Source organism: Nylanderia fulva, unplaced genomic scaffold (assembly GCF_048542155.1).
Source record: "Nylanderia fulva isolate GAGA-0341 unplaced genomic scaffold, ASM4854215v1 Scaffold26, whole genome shotgun sequence".
Lineage (NCBI taxonomy): Eukaryota > Metazoa > Arthropoda > Insecta > Hymenoptera > Formicidae > Nylanderia > Nylanderia fulva.
The window spans coordinates 711,746-735,450 of NW_028190325.1; the positions used below are offsets into that span (position 1 = coordinate 711,746).

Below are 23,705 nucleotides of genomic sequence, written 5' to 3' on the forward strand. Positions count from 1 at the left end.
AGATTTTATTATCAAAGAATTATATATAATAACTTCCAAATCGCGGATGACAGTGCGTTATTCTAAACGAAACTAACGAAAAAATTTAGTTTCGTTTAGAATAACGCACTGTCATCCGCGATTTGGCTCTTATTGCCTATCTTATATATGTTAAATTTATATTTATATATTACAGAGCCTAGTTAAACTCTTAATTTATAATAACTTCGTTTCGCGCACATAATTATATTTGATTAAACAAAATGAGAACAATATTAAACTAAACAAAATGAGAAAAAATAAATGTTAATTGTTATATAGCACAATTAGGCATTGGTTATTTTATTAATTTTTTATTTTTTTAATAACTTTTTTAAAATAAATATTTATCTGCTTTAATTTCTTACATAAAATTACATTTTTATATATTTTATTATTTTATTATGCCAACATTTTTCTTTTTATGAGTTTTCTAAAAAGCAATATAAAATTGGGACTATGATGGGTACAAGAAAAATTCAACAGAATATAAAACATAAGAGAAAGTCATCAAAAATAATTTTATTAATATAAAATGTACTATACTTGATTGATTGTATTGATGAAATTTTTGTATATTGTACTTGATTGTATTAATTTATCAATCTATAAAAATGTGTCACAAAATATTATTTTGATAAATTTGGCACAAAATTGAAAATTGACATCATCTAGATGGCGATGTATCCTTTTCATAAAAACTCTGTAAACAATCATAATTTATTAGAAGCAAAATTTATAAATATAAAACTTAACAGAAATTAAACTTTAGATTTTCTTTGATAAATATAATAAATAATTATAACACTTCAAAAATGAAATAAATAAAATGTTTAACTATGGATATTTTGTATTTTATTATAATTATTATACTTTTGTTATATATATTAAATTAACTGTTTCCTTACTTTTGTAGCTATGTCGATAAGATTTTCAGCCATCGCAGAACCAGTCTGCTGTACCATGTTATAAAAATATCCTTTTTGTTGTAAAAGAATATATGGATGGTCACATTCCTGAAATAAAAATTTCATTTTGTAATCATATTTTTTATTTAAATATAAGCGTGCACATACACAAATTATTCTATAATAGAGTTAGCATATCATTTGCTATAATAACAAAATCTTAAAATTGAGAAACAATTTTTCTTTAGCGGAAATATCGAGAGAGATTATTCTTTGTAAGTTTTGAATTTTGTCATCATATTGTATAATAACGTCTTAAAATAAAATTTTAATAAAGCTATAAATTTTACACACATATGTATATACCCAGCCAGAAATGATATCGAATCGACATCGATTTGACCACAAATTTACGTCAATTCATCGTTGAATCAACATTGATTAGATAAATTGATGTCGACTCGACATCGATTCGACGTCAATTTGATTATTCATTTCTGGCTGGGTATACATCTAAAATTAATTGAAGAATGTAGTTTTATTAATCTTTTAGTTCTAGCTCAAAGTTTATGTTGTGAAAAAAGGACGATTGGATCTTTCTTTTTCAATCACTTTTATAACTTGAAAATTATAGATGTCAAGATATTTCTTAAAAAAATAAGATTATCTGCACAAGATCCTCATAAGAATTTGTCATTAACAGGTGCGTTAACTCTGGTATATATATGTATATAATATGTATATAATATTTTAACGTCATGGTGTCTTAATTTGATTGTCCTATTTTATCTAGAGAATGAAAAATTACAAAATCAAATTAAAATTGTATTGCTAAAATTATTGAAATTATGTTTTAATTCTTCAACTTATACTTACCACAAGACGTCCAGCATCCATGACAAATATTCTATCGCTATCCATAATAGTATTCAATCTGTGAGCTATAGTCAATACAGTGCAGTTTATAAATTTTGTTTTAACTGTCTGTTGTATAAGGAAGTCCGTGTAAGGATCAATGTTAGCAGTCGCTTCATCCAGTACCATAATTTTATTGTCCTTGATAATAGCGCGCGCGAGGCAAAATAATTGTCTTTGGCCTACGCTGAAATTTGATCCTCCTTCGGATATTTTCGTATTCAATCCGCCTGCCATCTCTGAGATTATCTCTTTTAATTCAACATCTTGTAGAGCTTGCCACAAAATAGCGTCGGAATACTGATCGAAGGGATCGAGATTTCGACGTAAACTGCTACTAAATAAGAATGGTTCCTGAGGAATAATACTGATTTTTGATCGGAAATTATGCAAGGCAATCGTGCTAGTGGATATATCATCTATACGAATCTCTCCTTCTACACAGGCCAGACGAAAGAGAGCGTTAATCAGAGATGACTTTCCTGCGCCGGTTCTGCCGACGATACCGATCTTTTCTTTCGGTAGGACAGTGAAACTAATATCTCTAAAAATGTACTCTCCTTGATGATTGTATTTCAAATTTATATTTTTAAATTCTACATTGCCTTTTGTTGGCCAATTGTCCGGTAGTTTGGTATCTGTCGGTTTACTATCGATCATCGGCTCTTCTTCCAATCGGCTGTACTCAAGAATTCTCTCTATTGAGGTCAATTGGCTTTCCAGTTCAGCTGTTTGTCTAAATCCCCACTGCAACAGGTTTGTCAATGACATGATCTGTGTGATCGCCAAACCGATGTTTCCAACTACTGCTAAATCTTTGAAGATCGTGAAAGCTATAATTATCACTCCTACATAAATCTGGCAGATCATATCAATGTAGAAGCCAAAAGCTCGAGATGTAGCTAGGGAGAGAAAGCAGGTAGACGAGTGAAGATCTTGATGACTGCATAAATCTGTCATCAATATATTTTCTGCATTGAAAGCTCTGATTGTTGTTAATCCTTGCAGAGATGCAGTGAGATGATCGAAGATCGGCGAACGCGCTGCATAATTGGTCTACATTATTTTATTCACGTTTTATTTATAATAATTTATTATATTATGGACAAATATTTATAGTCGACCTTATCTAATATTTAATAAAATATTCCTATAAGCGCATGATATTATTTAATATTCTAGGCGTATTCTTAGAATATTAAATATTTTAAAAATATGCCTAGAATATTGCTTAAATATTAAATAATATCATACGCTTATAGGGATATTATTTAAAGTGTATTATTCTTTATTTGTATATAAATGTTAGAAAAAATGAGGAAATAATTATAATTTATTATTTTTAATTTATATATTAAAAAATACTAATTAAAAAATATCAAAGTGATAAATATAAGGCCAACTTATCGAGCTGAATATTCGAGATGTTCAGTCAACTACCATTTATTACATGTATAAATTATAAAACTACAGTCATTATATTAAAACTAACGCAAATTACAATCATTCTATAAACGTTTCGACCGCACGCGGTCTTCTTCAGTATAATTATTGAAATATAAATTCTTACAATTCACATAATATCGAAATTTAATTATAGTTATTCAGAATCAAGAGTTTTTGAGTAATTAACGCGTGTTTCAATCCGTCCTGTCCAACAATGTTCGCCTCGATATGATCCCTGATTTTGTTCAGATCTCGGATAGTTTCATCGTTAATATGCGAGAAATTAACCCGTTCCGTAGGCGCTGCGATTTATAAAAAATTACCGATCAACGCATGTCCAAATTATAATATGTATCCCCTACAATTGGTAGTATGCTTACCTATCATCGTTCTTCTTGATAATTTTGCTACTTATTAACAGTTATTAAGGATGACACATAACAAACCAACAATACAGAAAGACAGCTCATTTTAAACTCTACTTGATCGGAGAGCGTGCGTGTTTATATATGATCTAATATCTATGTTTTACTCGTTAATGTCCTATTTGTCCTATTATTATTTCTTGTTCGCTAATATATCCAAAATATCAAAATACGACTCGCTAAGTAACTCAGTATCTTTGTTTAAATTTAGTCCATTTTTTTGTTCCTTGATATGTAGCATCTCAGAAATGAGTCTTTTATAATAATTATTTTCGTTGTCCATGATCTTAACATTGTCCCAATTAAAAGTATGATGTTCATTTATTATGTGTTCAGAAATTACTGAATGTTTCGTTGAGTCCAACCTAATATTATTTTTATGTTCTTTTATTCGCGTCTGCAATTGCCTCTTTGTTTGGCCTACATAAGATGCATTACAATTATTGCAACTGATCTTATAAACCACATTCGAATTGCATGGATGTTTAGTTTTATCTTTCTGCGCTTTAATAATATTGTCCAGTTTGTTGAGACATCTATACCCTACCATACAATTTTTATTTTTTACCGAGGAAACAATCATTTCTGAGATCCCATCTATATACGGAATGACAAAGAATTTTTTATTGACCGAGTCATTTCTTATACTTTTTGTTCTTTCTATGTTGGCCTGTCTCTCTATAATGCTCCCCTTAGATATGATGTGTTCTATCCGATGATTAATTTTGTTAAAAATCAGATCAAGAGGGTAACCATTGCTTCTGAGTATATTAATAATTAACTCCAAATTTTTATTAAAAAATAGTGGATGTGATAGCAATAGACATCTGTCTACAAGGTTATATATTATTCCTATTTTGTGGCATAGTGGGTGGTTTGAATAAAATGATAACGTCCTTCCTGAGAAGGTTTCTTTTTGATACCAGTCTATATATATTTTGTTATTAATAATTTTAAGTGATAAATCTAAGAAATTCAAGCTATGGTTAACCTCTTGTTCGACCGTGAATTTAAGTCTTTCATGATAGTTGTTAAAATTATTCACAATCTGAGTCATATTAGTCATAGAGGTGGCCACTATTATGTCATCCACATAACGAAAATAAAACAAACATTCCAAATTCAACGCTTTGAGAACTGTATCCTCAAGATCTTGCATAACCAGGTCTGCAATAATTGGTGATAACGGTGACCCCATAGGGGTCCCAAACGTCTGTTTATAAATTATGTCATCAAATGTAAAATATGTAGAAGTCAATATGAATTTTATACCCCCCAAAAATTCGTTTTTCGGTATTTTAGTATTTATTCCAATGTGATCCCATCTATCGTTAATACCGTCAATCGCAAGATCCAGAGGAACGTTCGTAAACAAAGACACCACATCCAAGGAAAACATCCTATCATTATCATCAATCTTTTTACCAGACAATATGCTGTACAAATCAAAACTATTATTAATATGACTTTTCGCTTTGGGTAGACTAGTTCGTAAGGTGTTTTGTAAAAACGAAGCCAGCGAGTATAGAGCTGTATCAACCGATGAAACTATGATTCTAACTGGATAGTTTTCCTTATGGATTTTCGGTAATCCATACGCTTTTGGAAGGAGAGAATCACTACAACGTAATTTATAATATTCGTTTTTTGAAATATAATCTTCCTTAAGCCATCTCTTCAACAAATCATTCAAATCGTTCTCTATTTTTTTGCACGGATTTTTTTTAACAATAGTGTAAGTGTTGACATCTTTTAAAACGTTTTCCATTTTGTTAATATAATGAGATCTTTCCATTGCCACCGTAGCATTACCCTTGTCCGCGCGTGTGAATAGAACATTCGGATTGTCTTTACAAAATTTTATTAAATCTCTGTGTGCACCAAGTAATTTTTGTTGACTTACGTCATTTTTATCCTTCGTGTTCAGAAGTTGTGCAAATTTTGGAACCGCGATATTTCTGATTGTTGTGAGATTATTAATATTATTTCGTTTGCTATTACTCTCTATGTCCTTGATGAATTCATGTATCGCTGTTTTTTTACTAATATTCGGAAGACAGAATTTATCACCCATATCTAAGGGGAGCATTATAGAGAGACAGGCCAACATAGAAAGAACAAAAAGTATAAGAAATGACTCGGTCAATAAAAAATTCTTTGTCATTCCGTATATAGATGGGATCTCAGAAATGATTGTTTCCTCGGTAAAAAATAAAAATTGTATGGTAGGGTATAGATGTCTCAACAAACTGGACAATATTATTAAAGCGCAGAAAGATAAAACTAAACATCCATGCAATTCGAATGTGGTTTATAAGATCAGTTGCAATAATTGTAATGCATCTTATGTAGGCCAAACAAAGAGGCAATTGCAGACGCGAATAAAAGAACATAAAAATAATATTAGGTTGGACTCAACGAAACATTCAGTAATTTCTGAACACATAATAAATGAACATCATACTTTTAATTGGGACAATGTTAAGATCATGGACAACGAAAATAATTATTATAAAAGACTCATTTCTGAGATGCTACATATCAAGGAACAAAAAAATGGACTAAATTTAAACAAAGATACTGAGTTACTTAGCGAGTCGTATTTTGATATTTTGGATATATTAGCGAACAAGAAATAATAATAGGACAAATAGGACATTAACGAGTAAAACATAGATATTAGATCATATATAAACACGCACGCTCTCCGATCAAGTAGAGTTTAAAATGAGCTGTCTTTCTGTATTGTTGGTTTGTTATGTGTCATCCTTAATAACTGTTAATAAGTAGCAAAATTATCAAGAAGAACGATGATAGGTAAGCATACTACCAATTGTAGGGGATACATATTATAATTTGGACATGCGTTGATCGGTAATTTTTTATAAATCGCAGCGCCTACGGAACGGGTTAATTTCTCGCATATTAACGATGAAACTATCCGAGATCTGAACAAAATCAGGGATCATATCGAGGCGAACATTGTTGGACAGGACGGATTGAAACACGCGTTAATTACTCAAAAACTCTTGATTCTGAATAACTATAATTAAATTTCGATATTATGTGAATTGTAAGAATTTATATTTCAATAATTATACTGAAGAAGACCGCGTGCGGTCGAAACGTTTATAGAATGATTGTAATTTGCGTTAGTTTTAATATAATGACTGTAGTTTTATAATTTATACATGTAATAAATGGTAGTTGACTGAACATCTCGAATATTCAGCTCGATAAGTTGGCCTTATATTTATCACTTTGTTTTCAATATACGAGCGACAATTGTATTAATTTATAAAAAATATCAATTAAAGAATATGTATATGTATATATATGTATTTAAATTTCTATGTATCTGTTTAAATTTCGCTGTAGCCTGATTTGGAATGAACACGTTATCTTATTAAGAATCTATGAATATTTGGATCTATAATTATTTGTCGATTATAAATATTGTCTTTTATAAGTATTGTTCAATTGACTTACTTGTCGCTTCGAGACGTTTGATACTACGACATGTACGGATGTATATCATACGTAAGAAGATAAAAACACAGGTACAAACAAAAGAGGGTATTGCCAACCATGGGGTAATCGCTACGATCATAATTATTACTGTAACTGAGATAAGTCCGATCACTATGACGTCAAATATGCTTATCGATACCATTAAATCGACAATATTAATATCTCTAGCAAACCTAATTAAAATAACAACAATATTTTACTTTTTTAAGTTAAATTAGACAATTATTATCAATTTGTTACACAATATGTCAAGTGTCAAAAATTAATAAAAAATATTTTCTGTAATTAAAAAAGAGAGCTTTATTAATCGTTATTTTGTCTGTATTTACCTATTTAATATACGGCCAGTTGGATTTATGTTGTAGAAGTACATAGTAGCGCGCAAAATGCTGCGAAACATGGCGGAGTGTAGATTTACTGATGACCACATGCATACGGTAAAGTAGATGATTGTTTGGAGTAGCCATAGTAATATAATCATCACTATCATAATACTGTATATGTACATCATATAATCACGAGACAATGGACCACTCCATAAAAACTCCGTGGAATTATTAATTTCATACCATGAATTCGATTCCACGTTCACCCAGAATGCAACAAAGTAATCACTACCACTGGCTATTAACTGGCTTATTATGAATATTAACATCATCAGAGTTATCATAAAAGGTTTTTTACTCGCTTTGAAGTAATCGAAGATCAATTTGAAAGACACGCGACCTTTTATTGTTGCTTCACGTATTTCGTCCAGCGAGACATTTGAAGTTTCTCCATCAACCTTTATTTCATTTTCTATTGAGTTTTGATACTGTTTATCAAGCTGTTCAATTTTATCTTCTTCTGCATCTGTCGTCTTTAATAGTTTCATAAAGTCGAGACCTAATGCTTGAAGCTCATCGAAAGTACCTATTTGCTCGATGCTACCATTATTCATCACAATAATCTGATCAGCGAGTTGTAAGAATTGCAGTTGATGCGTCACTAGAATTCTTGTTTTTCCCTAATTGATAATAATAAGTAAAAATTTTTGATATCTAACTACGGGAAAATGGACTATATTAAGTGTTAGGTGCGGTTGGAAAAATGCGGACTTTTTTCTTCTAATAAGTATCTATTAATTATTTCTATAATTATTTTTTACTACTTTGTAGCAAATTTATGAAACTGTATGTAAAACTTGATGTATGTAGCTCTATAATTATTGAAAATTTATCACTATACTATCTATTTGTATCGAACTATTTTATTTTGTCTTACAATTTTTACCTTTAAATAGCTGCAGATACAGTTGTCAACAAGACGTCTGCTAACGTGCGAATCCACGGCAAATAAGGGATCGTCCAGGAGATAAATATCGGCGTCTTTGTAAATAGCTCGTGCTAAATTGATTCTGGCGCGTTGGCCACCACTCAAATTTATTCCTCTTTCGCCTACAATAGTGCAGTCACCCCGAGGGAACGAATCTATGTCTGATTCCATTTGACAGACTTTGATTACTTTATTGTAACGTGACTTGTCCATTGTTTGTCCAAACAGAATATTTTGCTTCACGGTAGACGCGAAAATCCATGGTTGTTGACTGATATAACTTATTCTGCCACGACTTTTGATGCTTCCGCTCATCAAGGGCAATTCCTGAAGTATCGCTTGCAACAGGCTACTCTTGCCTGAACCTACTTGACCAACAATAGCCACAAAGCTTCCAGGAAGTACAGTTAAATTTACGTTATGCAACGTATATTCCTTATTATCACTGTGCCATTTGGCATTAACATTGATCATACGAAGTGCAAACGATTCTCTAATCGTCTCATGTGGGTTCTCTTCTTTTTTTTTAGTAATCTCAGTGTGCATCATAAACTTTTGCAAACGGCGAAAACAAACCAGTACCTGTACTATGTTCTGGACACCTATGGAATACCATAATTAAAATATCCCTCTTTTTAATTTTCCCGTAAGAAATCTATTATTTTTTTAACTGATTATTCTCTATCTTTAATTGTACATAATTTGACAACTATCAATTTCTCTTTTTTGATGGTTTTTTAAATAAAATTATTATTGGTCATAATTTAGAGATAAATAAAATAAGATTTTTAGTAAAAGTTTTTAGTAAAAAATTTTTAGTAAATATATATATATATATATTTTTTCTTGTATTTTTCTGTACTTTATTATTAATAGCAGTTTTATTCTATATGATATCTTCAATATAGCTTTTGATATTTAAAAAAAAACATGAAATCAGTTCAAGTAAAAAATATCCATTTTTATTCTACATTAATAATCTTACCAAATGCAAATCCAAAAATCATTGAGTTTCGTAAAACATAGTAATATGCTGTTACTAAGTATACTTTTTCGGGATTAATATAATTTCCAAATAAGATATACGCCAGTATTGTGATAAAGAGACAGAGTCGTGGTACACAACAATCAAGATTAAGAGATAATTGTTTTAGAATAGAATATTTTTTTATCACGCTCATCTCACGCCTGAAATTTATGAAGTTTCAATGACAATTTGTTTAAATGCAGTCGTGACAAGTTACGTTCCGCAACTTCGAAACTATGACAATTAATGATATTTCTATTTGATCTATTTAATCTGATCTATGATAAATGATATTTCTATTTGAACCTATAATTTTATTTAAACCTATAATTAAAACTTTAATATGTTAATGATATTAACTGTAGCCTGTAGCATAAATAGTATTGTCTTTTTAAAAGTGAGATAATAATGACAAAAAATACTTACATATTCGGATTTAATAAATATTTGTAGGCATTTTAAGATCGAGTATAAAAAGTCATGATTAAAATTTATTATTTTTTAAAATTTAATTAAGCACCATTCAATTTTTCTAATAAATTTAAAGTGATCTTAAATATTATGTTATTAAGAAATTATTTAATGCGTACTTACTTTCTTGCTTTTTCCACAAGAATATAAAAAGGTATTTCCCAAACATACATTTTAATTACTTGTACTCCGGTGATTATTTGATTCATTAATCTAAGCCTAGCATCTGATCTTTCTGCTGATTTAAAGATTAAAGGTGTGATTTTTTTTGCAAAAAACGCTGAAATAATAAATGCCATTTAATATACTATAATAATATTTATATTATATTTATAAAGTAAAAAAAATATTATCGAAACAATGTAGGTATAATAGAATACTTATAAATTTTACTATTAAAAATATAAATTAATCACATTTGTTATAACTAGACATTAATAGAAATATGCCATGCATGAATGTGATTAATTTGTTTGTAATTAAAAAGTGTTTTTGAAGAATATTTGAATATAACATAAATGTAAACAAATTTACAAACACAAGTCTATTACGTACTATTTTGTTAAAAATTTAAATATAGAAACATAAATATATTTATATTTGATTTACACAGTTATATTCTGAATCTATTCGTGGTACGTTTTAATTGTATTGAAAAAATTTGCAATTTTGGCTAACGAGAAATCGAAATTTGGCTGCACTTTTTATATTTTTTTATTTGTTTTATAAGTATAATCTAATTACAGTGAGATAAACTGAAAACTATAATATTGTATTGTTATGATAAATGAATTGATTTTATTTGGAATTTGTTACGAATTTGCGCCTGATTTGAAAAATCTGGATAAAAATTTACCTTGAAGAGGAATAAATAATAAAAATACTGACATTCCCACAACTGCTGCCCATCCAATTTCGGAAAATATAATATACGTAATCAATATGACTTGAATAGGTGCGATCCAAATAAAATGTAGATCCCATAGGGATATTTCCAATCTGGTAATATCAGTACTCAGAAAATTTACCATCTAAAAATGAAGTATATAATACAAATTATTGAATTCATCAGATTTACATAATACATATTTAGATTAATTATTTATGCCGAGATTTTATTTTGTTCTCTATTTTACGTTATAAATTTAGTATTGTTTTAAAAATTTATGTACTTGATCTATACATATATACCTGTCCAACAGAGGTCTCATTATCTAGCACAGAAGTGGAGAGTTTCAATATTTTTTTATACAATAATGTAGTACATGCTATTTTGACCTTCAGTGCTATATGCGCATAATACTGCCTAGTACAATGTATAATAAAAGTATCCAGAATAGACAATAAAATTAGACCGACTGCATTGTAATACACTTCGTTACCCCATTTTTCTTTATTGCTTGCGAAATAGTGCAATAATGTTGCAAGTAACAATGGTTGGCATATTCTATAACATATTTGAATGATTAAAGATGAGTTAATGTAAAAATATATTTTACGCGCCAGATTAACTTATATTTAAATAATTTATTTTTATATTTGTTTGTTAATTATACGAATATTTTTAAAATAATTTTTTGTATAATTATACAATTATATTTATGTATATTACACAATTATATTTATGTAATTTATGATATGTTCTGTTTGCTGTGGCTTTTACTTGAAAAGAAAACAAGTTAAAATCCAAATTTGTTTCTTTAATAATATAAAATGCAATTACATGCATATTAAATAACGTGAATCAATACAAGTTCGTTTTTATTTATTATGAGATTAACACACCTAAGAACTAATTCCCTTATTGCGTCTGCTAATCCAATTAATAAATATGGTTTTCCAAAACAGTGCAATAACACTCTGAGTAATTGTGGCTTACAATTCGAGCCATTTTCTTTTTTGGCGCACGACTCTACTTCGTTTTTCCAAGCTTTGCTTATAATCTTTTCTAAATGGCTAGTTCTGTCTTGTGTAAGGGTTGCATAAATGTCGGTCTCTCCCAAATCTTTTTTGTAACCAATTCGAAAAATTTTTCGAGTCCACCTATGTATTAATTATTAATTTTCCAAAGTATCTTTTTAATAAACATAATTTGTAATTACTCACCAATAAATAAGAATAGAGATTACATTCGCGTTTTGCCGAGGATTGTTTGGATATTTTCTTTGATTGTTGTTCATTATAGTTCCAGTAAACACGGGATATAGCTGCCATGTAACATAAAAGTAATAAATAATGTAACAAATATACACCTTGTATTTATTCTGATTATATAATATTTTTTATATATGTTTATACAATATAAAATTATATTATAGAATTATTATTTTACATTCTTTTACAACACAGTTTTTTACCATTTTACTAAATTTTTGAAATAAATACAAATAATTTATCAGTGGTATGCTCTGTATTGCTTAGCCACTTATGCTTTGCGAAAACATTTTAGTGGATATTATACTAATTGAAATAAGCATATGAAGTGCGAAAAACCCACAGAATTTGCTGTCTCTCTGCACGCGTTATTATTTTGTTACTTATTGATTATAGATCGATTAAAAAGCAAAATAACTTGAATGTAACATTTTATATGACAAATATTATGTATTATATTTATGTAATTTCTGTTAATTCGCAATATATATAGAACTGATTAAAAATTATTATATTGCATTATTTATTTTATTTTTATAAAATTAATTTAAAAAGATAAAGTAAAATGTGTTAAATATATATCTAGATCTCCAAAACGTATTTTTTTACGTAATATATTTATTTAATGAATTAAGAATGAAAGAGAAATCTAAATTATAAATTATTGTTTCATAGCGATCAAGCATCCAAGATCGCTATCTTTACAAACAATTATTTCTTTAATAATTATTTCTATAATAATAGAGTCACATATATATTTCGTTCGATGTTTTATCGCGTTCAATTTTTCGATAATGTAAAAATAATTTGAATTAAGAACGCACAGTAAAATTATTGCAGAATTGAGTAATAAAGATAAGTTTTATGCTGTTTTATGGATACATCAATTGTGTGTGTTCGTTAAATAATTAATTAATCTATACTTTAAAATTCTTGTCGAATTTAAAATTTGTATCCAAACATGTTATATATATACAAATATATTAATTTTATTATAAACTCACCAAAAAATAAATTGGCAGTGTCGAGCAATGCTGGCTGATTGATATGATTATTTCCAAGTTTTTCTGCAATTACGTTCGAGTCTATCACACGTTATCACACATTTAATATCATTCTTTACATTGCTTATCACATACAGAGTTAATTGAGCAATATACATGTTGTAATTAAACTCAAAACAGATGCTAAAGAGCTTAAAAGCTATCATAGTATATGATCAATTGTATAGAGTTTTAATTATAAAAAAATTCTTATTTTTGAACAAAAGATAATTAATATTTATAGTATCTTTTTATATAAAATTATATTCCTAAATACATAGAAGAGGATAAATTAAACAAAATGTTATAAATTGATATCTCAAAAACTGCTATAAATATACATATAATTTTGATATTTATATATATATATATATATATATATATATATATAATATATATTAGTAATTAAACATTTTCTACATATATATATATATATATATATATTGTATATATATATATATATTAATTTAGAAAATTGATGTTATCTATATTCATTTTTTACATACCTAAACGTTATTTAACGGGAAAGTTTATTTCAAAGTAAGTAAGATATATATATATATATATATATATATATATATATTAAGTGTCTCAAAATTTACTTACAGAAATTAAGTATAAAAACGTAACAAAAATATAAATAAAATTTGTAATAAACAATATTATAATACAGAAATAAAATAATATTTAAATATAAATAAAAATAAATTAAATCAAAATGCTCGCAAGATTAATAAATCACAGAATAGAATAAGGGCTGAGAGCCGAAGCTGTTATTATGGCCAAAATTATTTATTTTAATACAGATATTATTACACAAACGATTCGGTTTTATTTAGACCCTCTTCAGTGTAAAATTAATATTAATACAATGAATAAAAAACACATATTATAACAGAATTCGTATACGCAACTAGCTCGTAGAAAAATTATTATAATTATTTCCGACCGAATTAATGACAAAAAGTGATGGAATAAAAAGTGCAGAGTCACAGTTATAATTAGTTTGTATACCGATTATATCTGTTGACTAGTTGACATAAGCACAAAATTAGAACTGACTCTGCACTTTTTATTGTCTCACTTTTTGTCATTAATTCAGTTGGAAATAATTAAAGATAATAATTTTCCTACAAGCTGCGTATGCAAATTCTGTTACAATATGCGTCTTTTATTCATTGTATCAATATTAATTTTACACTAAAGATGGTCTAAATAAGACTGAAACGTTTGTGTAATAATATCTGTATTAAAATAAATAATTTTTGACCATAATAACGGCTTCGGCTCTCAGCTCTTATTCTATTCTGTGATTTATTAATCTTGCGAGCTTTTTGATTTAATTTATTTTTATTTTTATTTAAATATTATTTTATTTCTGTATTATAATATTATTTATTACAAATTTTATTTATATTTTTGTTACGTTTTTATATTTTCTGTAAGTAAATTTTGAGAAACTCAAAATATATATATATATATATCTTACTTACTTCGAAATAAACTTTCCCGTTAAATAACGTTTAGGTATGTGAAAAATGAATATAGATAACATCAATTTTCTTGCAAAATTAATAAGCCAATCGCACACATTTTTTCCTTCTTCTTGTCTTCTTAAATACAAAAATAAGAATCATATAAATATTCATCCTAAATATTGCAGATAAACTATATGCATGTAATGTTCTCTTCTTTTGCATTGCTCTTACTGTTCTGACATGTAATTTATAATAGCATTATTCTCTTTGATTACCAAATATTATTTTTCCGAAAAAGATAAGATAAAAAGAAAAATATTCCTGTACAGTCTATACTACAAAACTGTATACTATAAAAGTATACGATATCTAAATATTAATATATTTGGTGCAGAATATTTAGCTAATAATTTGTATTATAATAAATATAAATATAAAAATATAATTACATTTAAAAGAAAATATTTAATTACTAATATATATATATTTTGTAGTCTTATAATATTTGTATTATAATATTAAAACTTTTTTCAAAGCCAAATGTATATATATATATATATACCTCTTTTTCTATATCTATACATATATATAAGTACGTATATTTTTGTTTTCTTATTTTATTTAATCTAAATGAATATAATTACAAACGCTCGCAAAGCAAAGATATTTTATTTTTTAATGATAACATTTCAAAAATTGTAATACACGCATAAAAATATTATAATATATAAAAAAATAAACAAAATATAGTTAATTAATTATGCAATGCATAAAAATTCCATTTAAATTTTTGACAGAGAACAAAATAAAAATACAATTTTCTACAAGAATTATTTGATCTATATCTGTGCTTTCATTAGATTTACGCATCTGTACAGACCTACTACACGTCGCGCGAAACTGACTGACACTGACTGCAAGGCAAGACTCTGAGCAGGAATATTGCCACCTGACGGCGAAACCCAACTGCAGTACACCCCACATGTCCGTCATGCTGCGCGTCTCGCGCGAGACTGTCTCATGCGAGATATTGCGATTGCAAGACTGATGGTCACGTGATCAGTTTCGCGTGGGCCCCGCAGTGTGCCGCATGTAAGAAGATGCGCGTATTTTGATCAAAAAATTCTTGTAGAAAATTTTATTTTGTTTGTTTCTTTTCTGTTTTTCTGTTAAAGATTTTCTGTTAAAGATTTAAATATAAAATTTTTATGCATTGCATAATTACTTAATATATTTTTTTGCATTGATTCCAACAATAATTTTTATATTGCAATTTTCAAGATTTTATTATAAAAGAATAATCTATAGCTTTGCTTCGGGTGCATAATTATATTTAGTTAGATTAACAAAATCAGAAATATATATATGTATAGTATATTTCCATATACAGGATGTCTCACATAAATTGTTACAAACTGTTTTCTATGCCACTATTAGAGATATTAACCTGAATTAATTAAATGGAATATGGTGCCTGAAAATTCCATGATTAAAAAATGTTGAAGGCTTTTAAGGAACAGAAGAGAAGCGCCTTACTTTTTTAAAATAAAATCACTATAATTTTTTTTATATAAGTCGTTCCATTCAAAAAAATTAAGAGGGTTTTCTTTTTTGTTCCTTAAAAGTCCCCAACATGTTTTATCCATCAAATTTTTAGGCACCTTGTCCCATAAGATTAAAAAAATTCAAGTTAATATCTCTAGCAGAGATGGAGAATACAAATAAAATACAAAAACAGAAATTATGTTATTTATTTTTATACACAATCAGATATGAAATTCTATACAAGCATCTGATATTGAATATTTTCTATATACTTTAAATATATTATATTTTTTTGTGACTTACAAAGATAAATTATAAAAGCTTTTAATTATAAGAGTATATTATAAATTTTCCATTTTTTAAATTTAATCGAAAGATCATCTTTCATATGTACGCCATACAGCTTCTTATACATAAAATTTATATCATACAATATTCTTATAGTTTTAATTTTTTATAGGCATTTATACTTATATACATATAAAAAAATGTGTAGTTGTTACAGTATATTATACTTACTTTTTTAAAAAAATAATAAAGCGTCAAATTCACGCACTTGTTTAAAAATTGTTGTGTAAAAAAGTGTAACATTAATGCATATTTTATGTTGCCTATTTCCTATATAGTGTTTTTTGATAAAAATGTTTATAATTTGGATTTTGCGTTCTAATATCTTTGTTTATAAGATGTGTAAAGCAAAAATGAGAATAGTTTTATTATTAAAAAAATGTACAGTCTATCGATCATACTTATAATTTGATCGATCCAGCAGTTATATTGAGATCTGATAAAAACTAAGATTTAAGATATTGTCAACTGGACAAGTAATATACAAATACAAAATTTACCTTGCGATTATTTACATGTACTGATATTAAATGTATATGATTTACACATAATAAGTCTCAATAAATACATTTATAAATGATAAAATACTTACAAAAAAAATATAAATAAAATCATAAAAAAATTTTTAATATTACAATGGTCTGACTAATTACGATTAATTGACAGCAAATTTGACCGCAATAAATCTTTAAATTTTATTTTTTCAATTCTAATTTTTGATATTTTAATAATTAAGAGTTAAATAAAAATTTTATTAAGGTAAAATATCGCAATTTTTTCAACTCAAAGTATGAATACTATTTTAAATATTTACTTTTTAAAATTATACTTACGAAAAAATCATGAAAAAATTAGATTTATTATTTGATTTATAAGAAATAGGAAGTAGTGTATAATTAATTCTCTTCTTATTTAATTCTGATTAATTTCATATTCATGGACAAATTTGATTAGTAAATATAAATAAATGCTATTTATCAAGCAATGGATCAAGCAAGTGACAGATACAAAAGTTCTGTCATTTTCAGAATATTTTTAATTGACAAAACGTAAAAACAATTGCATCATATACAATTATTGTAAAAATTATGGATAATATTTCTACATATTTATTGGGAAGTTTAATGACTATCTATACACTAATGTTAAAAGCACTTGTGCAATTGCTACAGTTTTTCTACACAATGTGAAGATTATAAGAAGATGAAAGGTATAAAGGATAAAAACAGTATAATGTTGCTTTTGATTGTGAGACAGTAAGATAATTGCGCTCAGAAAAATTATAGCTAATAACAGCCTAATAGCAACCTAGCTATTAGATTATTATGTTAAATATCAGGCATATAGAATTTAAAATAACAGATTCATAAAATGAGCACTATAATAATACTAATAGCATTATACAAATGCATGTCTGGCTTTATTTCTCGACCATCGCGAATTGATTAAGCGTGTCATATACATAAGTAAGGTGATTTGCAACAAAACGACTCTCAGTTATGAATGATCAGTTGATGAATAACTACAATTCGATTCACCATGAAAGTAAGAAATTAACAACAAAAGTTAATAAAAATTCTATTCTATTCTAAAAATTGTGTTACAGACCAAAGTCGGCGACATTGAAGATTTGTTTATTCATTTAGAACGTATTTTTTCCGTCGGAGGAATATGGCCTTTCAAACAAACATACATTCGTTTCGCAATTTATATATCATATTATATGGTGTATCTCGTTATGGCATATACTGATCTTTATGATGTTTTTGGTAATTTGGAGTTAATGGTGATGAATCTCGTAGAAACTGTAGCGTATACTATGACATTTATGGCAGTATGGCTGATCCGTTGTAGTAATTTATTGAAGCACGTAATTAATGCCGTTAAAAAGGATATGATGGAACGTAAGTTTGAAAATTCTGAAGAAGAAAGGATTTATTATAATTACAATTACACGTCCAAGATTTTCACATATGGCTCGATCGTCGGTATGTTCATTACGGTCATGTTATTGTACTTTAGACCGCTTTTAATGAGTTTCTCAAGCAGCGATCCAGGTATATAAAAATTAAATCATCATAAAATAGAAAGTAAAACTATATATATATATATATATATATATATATATATATATATATTGTATCTACAATATTTAAAGATTTTTTTAAACATTATTATTAAAGATATACATATAAATTATTTTAATTCATTAAATCGATATTGGTTAAAGAATCTGTAATGTAAAATAATATTCATATGTATATGTATAGATAAAAAAAGTTCTTATTATAATTTATTATATTAGTTATTATATGCTATATTTAAATATACATTACAAATTTATTTTTTACTAGATATAACTTTTTTATATTCTTATAATAGCTTTCTTTTTAGCGGTACATAACAATACGGAATCTTTTATATTACCCTATAGGGTCCATACATTTTTTGATATCAGTAATAATTATGCATATATATTAATGTATTTGTATCTATTTCCGATGTTTTATGCCTCTATCTGTCACATGGCGGCGATTTGTTTATTAGTTATTTTAGTATTTCACATTTGTGGCGAACTATCCATTTTATCGTACCGCATCAAAAATGTTAAAACCTACTCACAAGATATGATAGTGAATAGAATTCGTAGTTTTGTTCGAATACATCTGAAGATAATATGGTAACAATGTTATATCTTTATATATATGTAATAATGGAATAAAAACAATTATTTAGCCTTAATTCTTATTTACATGATTTTATTGGAATATTATGGCGATTAAAGGATGGCGAAATCTGTAGATAATATTTTCAATTTAATTCTTTTGGATGAACTTCTTGGCAATAGTGTTGTGTTAGCTATCTCGATGTACTATGTCATAACAGTATGTATCACTATATTATTAAATATTTCATTATTATTTTAAAATATCTAATTTATTAAAATTATAATTAATAGCATTATTACAAAATAAATTACAATAATATTTATATTGTATATCTAACTTACTCATGATTTTTTTTCAGTGAAAATATAAGCACTTTAAAGTCTTTCATATAATTAATAATTAAAAATAGCAATTATAAACTTTTTACTATAAAAAATTGATTTCATTGTTTACAGAACATTTATCGCAAAAATCAAGCTTGCAATTTATAAAACATTTTATATGTATTTATAAATAACATATATTTTTTTAGAACTTGGAGATTTCAGAAATGGCGACCTGTTGCACTTTTATATTTTTCGCGATTATTGCGCTTGTTATGCTTTTTGGATACTGTTTAATTGGTGACCAATTGACTCAGCAGGTATCGTTGGAAATTAATAAATAATATCAAACTGATGAATAAATATTTCGTATGCGTACAGTACGCATAACTTAAATTACATTTGATATTCGATATATAGATAGTCGATATTAAAAAGTAAAATTTCATAGTGATTAAAGAGTAAAAGTAAATGTTTCATATAAAAACAAATTTGATTATTTGCGTTATTACACTAATGCATAAAAAATAAAAATACATTGTATATGAAATTGTGGCCAATTAAAAATTTTTATAACTCAAAAACTATTGACTGAATAAAAATTTTTGTTTTTAAACATAATTTTTATCATTTAATTGTTTTATTTAGTGCATAAATGTTCAAGATGCATATTACCAGTGCGACTGGTATGAAATGCCGCTCAGTTGCAAGAAATGTTTGCTGATATGTATGATTCATGGACAAGTTATGCTATACTTAACAGCTGCCAGATTTTACATATTTTCCTTAAACAGTTTTACAGATGTGAGTATTTAAATAATCTTTTCAAGCATAAAATTTCATTTCCAAAATTATCAATTCGATAACATATTTATATATTTATTATAATTAAAACAGGGAATAATATAACATTAAGTACTGATAAAATAAAGATATAAGAAACAAACAGGCAAATAAAAGCTGAAAAAGAGAAGTAAATGCAATCAAAAATTTGATATATTTATTTTCGGTTATAGGAATCAATATATTAAATATAATCATTTTTTTTGCACTTGTGTTTCCCGTATTACGACTATTATTTGCCTTTTTGCTTTTTATATTTTTATTTTATAGTGTTATAATTATCTTTATTATCATAATTAAAGATGATTTATATTTAAATTGCCTTGAATCTATTCTTTTAGAAATTAATTTACTCGGTTACTCTGTGCATTTTTAACACAAATTCTATATCTATATAAACATTTTCTATTTTCTAAATTCTTTTAATTTGACATAATTTAGAAATAAGTTTTTTTAACTTTATAGATTTCTTAATTAAGAAATAATTTTTTAATTAAAATTTATGTAACAATTAAATCCACATTAATGCAGGTTATCAAAACTTCTATGGCATATTTGTCAATGCTGCGAACTCTGTTATGAAGAATTATAAAAAAGTTATAAACGTACAATATAAAAATAAATTTGTATACAAATAGAAATACACTTAGAAAATAAATTTATTATTATAATATATATATTAATTTATATTATAATATGTATTAATATATATTAATTTTTTCTTGAACGAGCTTCAAACTCTCAAAATCTATTTTTCTGAGAGTCGCTCGTTCATTTATTATAGACGACATCAATTTTTTTACATAATGATTTTATAATTACAATATTGTTTATTCTTATATATATCTTTATTGCTAGATATTATAATTTGAAAAATTCTTTATCTAAAAATATATTTTTTTGTAGATTGTGTATATGTAGCACAATTATATTAAAATACAATCACAACTGCTTAAGTAAAATACAGTTATACATTATTAAAGAAAAGTATGTAATTTTATATAAAACATTTCAATATTGACACAGAATATATAAAAGAATGTGCATTATATTCCCTATTGGCTCAATTTTTTAATATTATTTTCTTTATTTTTTATATAGAAATTTAATTATAAAATAAATTTTACACATAAAAATATATATAAATTAGTTAATTATAATAGTTGTGTATACATACTATATAAGAGAAAATTTAAATTTCACGATGTCTCGTATTGGTAAACTAATATACATTCGACTTTGAAAGTTTGCTCTAGATTTATTACCAGGTTATATAACACGAGATAAATCTTAAACATACACTTACCATGCAAATAAAATTTAGAAGCATTCCATATACTCTCACTCAGGAAAGATGCAATGCTATATATAATGACGATCTATATGTTTAGACAATTGAAATCAATCGAGACTCTGGTTTTACAATGGTTAATTATGCTTCATAATTAATTGGAATTGACAATGCAATGTAGTTAATGCTATTAGTAATCGTTTAGTAAATAAAATCTCTCTCATATAATTGTACAAAACATCTTGTCAAATATAAATCATTTTCTGCAATATAAAAAGTAAAATTGTATAATAAAATTCTTTATACCATTCAATTTTCTACAAGAGTTTTTCGATCGAATTATCTGTGCTTCTATTAAATTCGTGCATCTGTACAGATCTACCGCTACACCTTTCACGCGAGACTGACTGACTGACCTCAAGGCAAGACTCAGAGCCCGAGCTCTGAGTAGGAATGTCACCTGATGATGAAACCCAACTTCGAAGTTATGAATGAACTGCACTTACTGGATCCGGTGAAGACCTCTCTTATCCTTTCCATTAGACGCCGTGTTCCACACATCCACCACGCTGCACGTCTCGTGCGAGACTGACTGATTGACCGCAATTTAAGACAAACTTTGAGCAGAAATATCACCACCTGACGGCGAGATCCAACTTCAGTACACTCTACACGTCCGTCATGTTGCGCGTCTCGCGCGAGACTGATTCTCGTGCGAGCTATTGCGATTGCGAGACTGATGGTCACATAGTCACGCGCAGACCTTGCAGCGTGCCGGACGTAAGGAGATGCGCGTATTTAATAAAAGTATATTTTGAGCAAAAGATTCTTGTAGAAAATTTTATTTTTGCAATTTTCTGTTACAGATTTAAATATAAAATTTTTATGCATTGCATAATTACTTAATATATTTTTTTGCATTGATTCCAACAATAATTTTTATACATGCGTTGCAATTTTCAAGATTTTATTATGAAAAAATAATATATATCTTTGCGTGTGCGCGTAATTATATTCGGTTAAAGTAACGAAATAAAAAGTATATAGTATATCCACATATCTAAAATGTCCCACATAATAGTATATTAGCTAACAAGTGCGGGGGATCGTAAATCCGCACGATATTATTTTTTCATAATAAAATCTTGAAAATTGCAACACATGTATAAAAATTATTGTTGGAATCAATGCAAAAAAATATATTAAGTAATTATGCAATGCATAAAAATGTTATATTTAATACGAATATTATAGTAACGTATTATAGTAAATTTTCGAAGACCGCGTGCGGTTGAAACGTTTATTATTTTATAATGATTGTAATTTTTACTTAAGTTTTAGTATGTTTAATAGTTTATACATAGAATAAATTTTATTTGACTAAACAACTCTAATAATTGCTCGATAAGTTGGCCTTTTTATTTATCACTTTTTGTATTTACAATATACGAGCGAAATTTTGTATCAATTGATTTTTATACATATTTTATTATGCTTTTTTCCTATTATGTCTTTTGATAAAAATATTTATAATTTGAGTTTTGCATTCTAATATCTTTGTTTATAAGATGTGTAAAACAAAAATAAGAATATTTTTATTATGTAAAAAGTGGACAATCCATCGATCATACATAACTTAATCGATCCAATGCGATCTGATAATCTAAGATATTGTCATCTAGATAAGTAATATACAGATACACTTTGCGATGATATTAATAAGTATTAACATTGATGATATTTTTATTAATTTAAAATGAATCACACATAAAAAGTCACAATAAATATATGTATAAATCATAAAATACTTGGAAAAAAAGAAACGTATAAAATTATAAATTTTAAATTATTAATATTACAATAATAGTCTGACTAATTATCCCTTCAATTGAGCAAATTAATCGTAACAAATCTTGTTTTTCTCTTAAATTCTGGTTTTGATATATTTTAATAATT

General features: G+C 26.7%; 2 protein-coding genes across 9 annotated transcripts; one reads left to right on the plus strand and one right to left on the minus strand.

Annotated features, from left to right (window-relative positions):
• Positions 1 to 520: 520 nt before the first annotated feature.
• LOC114938900 (putative multidrug resistance-associated protein lethal(2)03659) lies at positions 521 to 22,464 on the minus strand. Of its 8 annotated transcripts, XM_085483626.1 has the most exons (15): positions 15,611 to 15,726; positions 13,214 to 13,276; positions 12,162 to 12,262; positions 11,841 to 12,098; positions 11,247 to 11,502; positions 10,912 to 11,086; positions 10,179 to 10,335; positions 9,543 to 9,745; positions 8,516 to 9,159; positions 7,573 to 8,249; positions 7,202 to 7,416; positions 2,694 to 2,884; positions 1,803 to 2,588; positions 927 to 1,034; positions 521 to 721 (listed from the first exon to the last, which is right to left on the minus strand). In XM_085483626.1, exons 3-15 carry the CDS (start codon positions 12,233 to 12,235, stop codon positions 686 to 688), a joined length of 3,780 nt encoding a protein of 1,259 aa, XP_085339752.1. In that variant the 5' UTR covers positions 12,236 to 12,262; positions 13,214 to 13,276; positions 15,611 to 15,726; the 3' UTR covers positions 521 to 685. The 8 variants fall into 8 exon arrangements, with proteins under 8 accessions (XP_085339752.1, XP_085339749.1, XP_085339747.1 ...); XM_085483623.1 differs by lacking the exon at positions 15,611 to 15,726 and adding an exon at positions 22,256 to 22,464 and having other exon boundaries at positions 1,803 to 2,884; XM_085483621.1 differs by having other exon boundaries at positions 1,803 to 2,884.
• On the plus strand, positions 18,095 to 21,090 carry LOC114939035 (odorant receptor 13a-like). Its single transcript, XM_029313260.2, has 7 exons — positions 18,095 to 18,168; positions 18,230 to 18,680; positions 19,018 to 19,303; positions 19,409 to 19,508; positions 19,825 to 19,935; positions 20,264 to 20,419; positions 20,990 to 21,090. The coding sequence occupies exons 1-7, from the start codon at positions 18,163 to 18,165 to the stop codon at positions 21,038 to 21,040; spliced, it is 1,161 nt and encodes a 386-aa protein (XP_029169093.1). The 5' UTR covers positions 18,095 to 18,162; the 3' UTR covers positions 21,041 to 21,090.
• Positions 22,465 to 23,705: the final 1,241 nt, after the last annotated feature.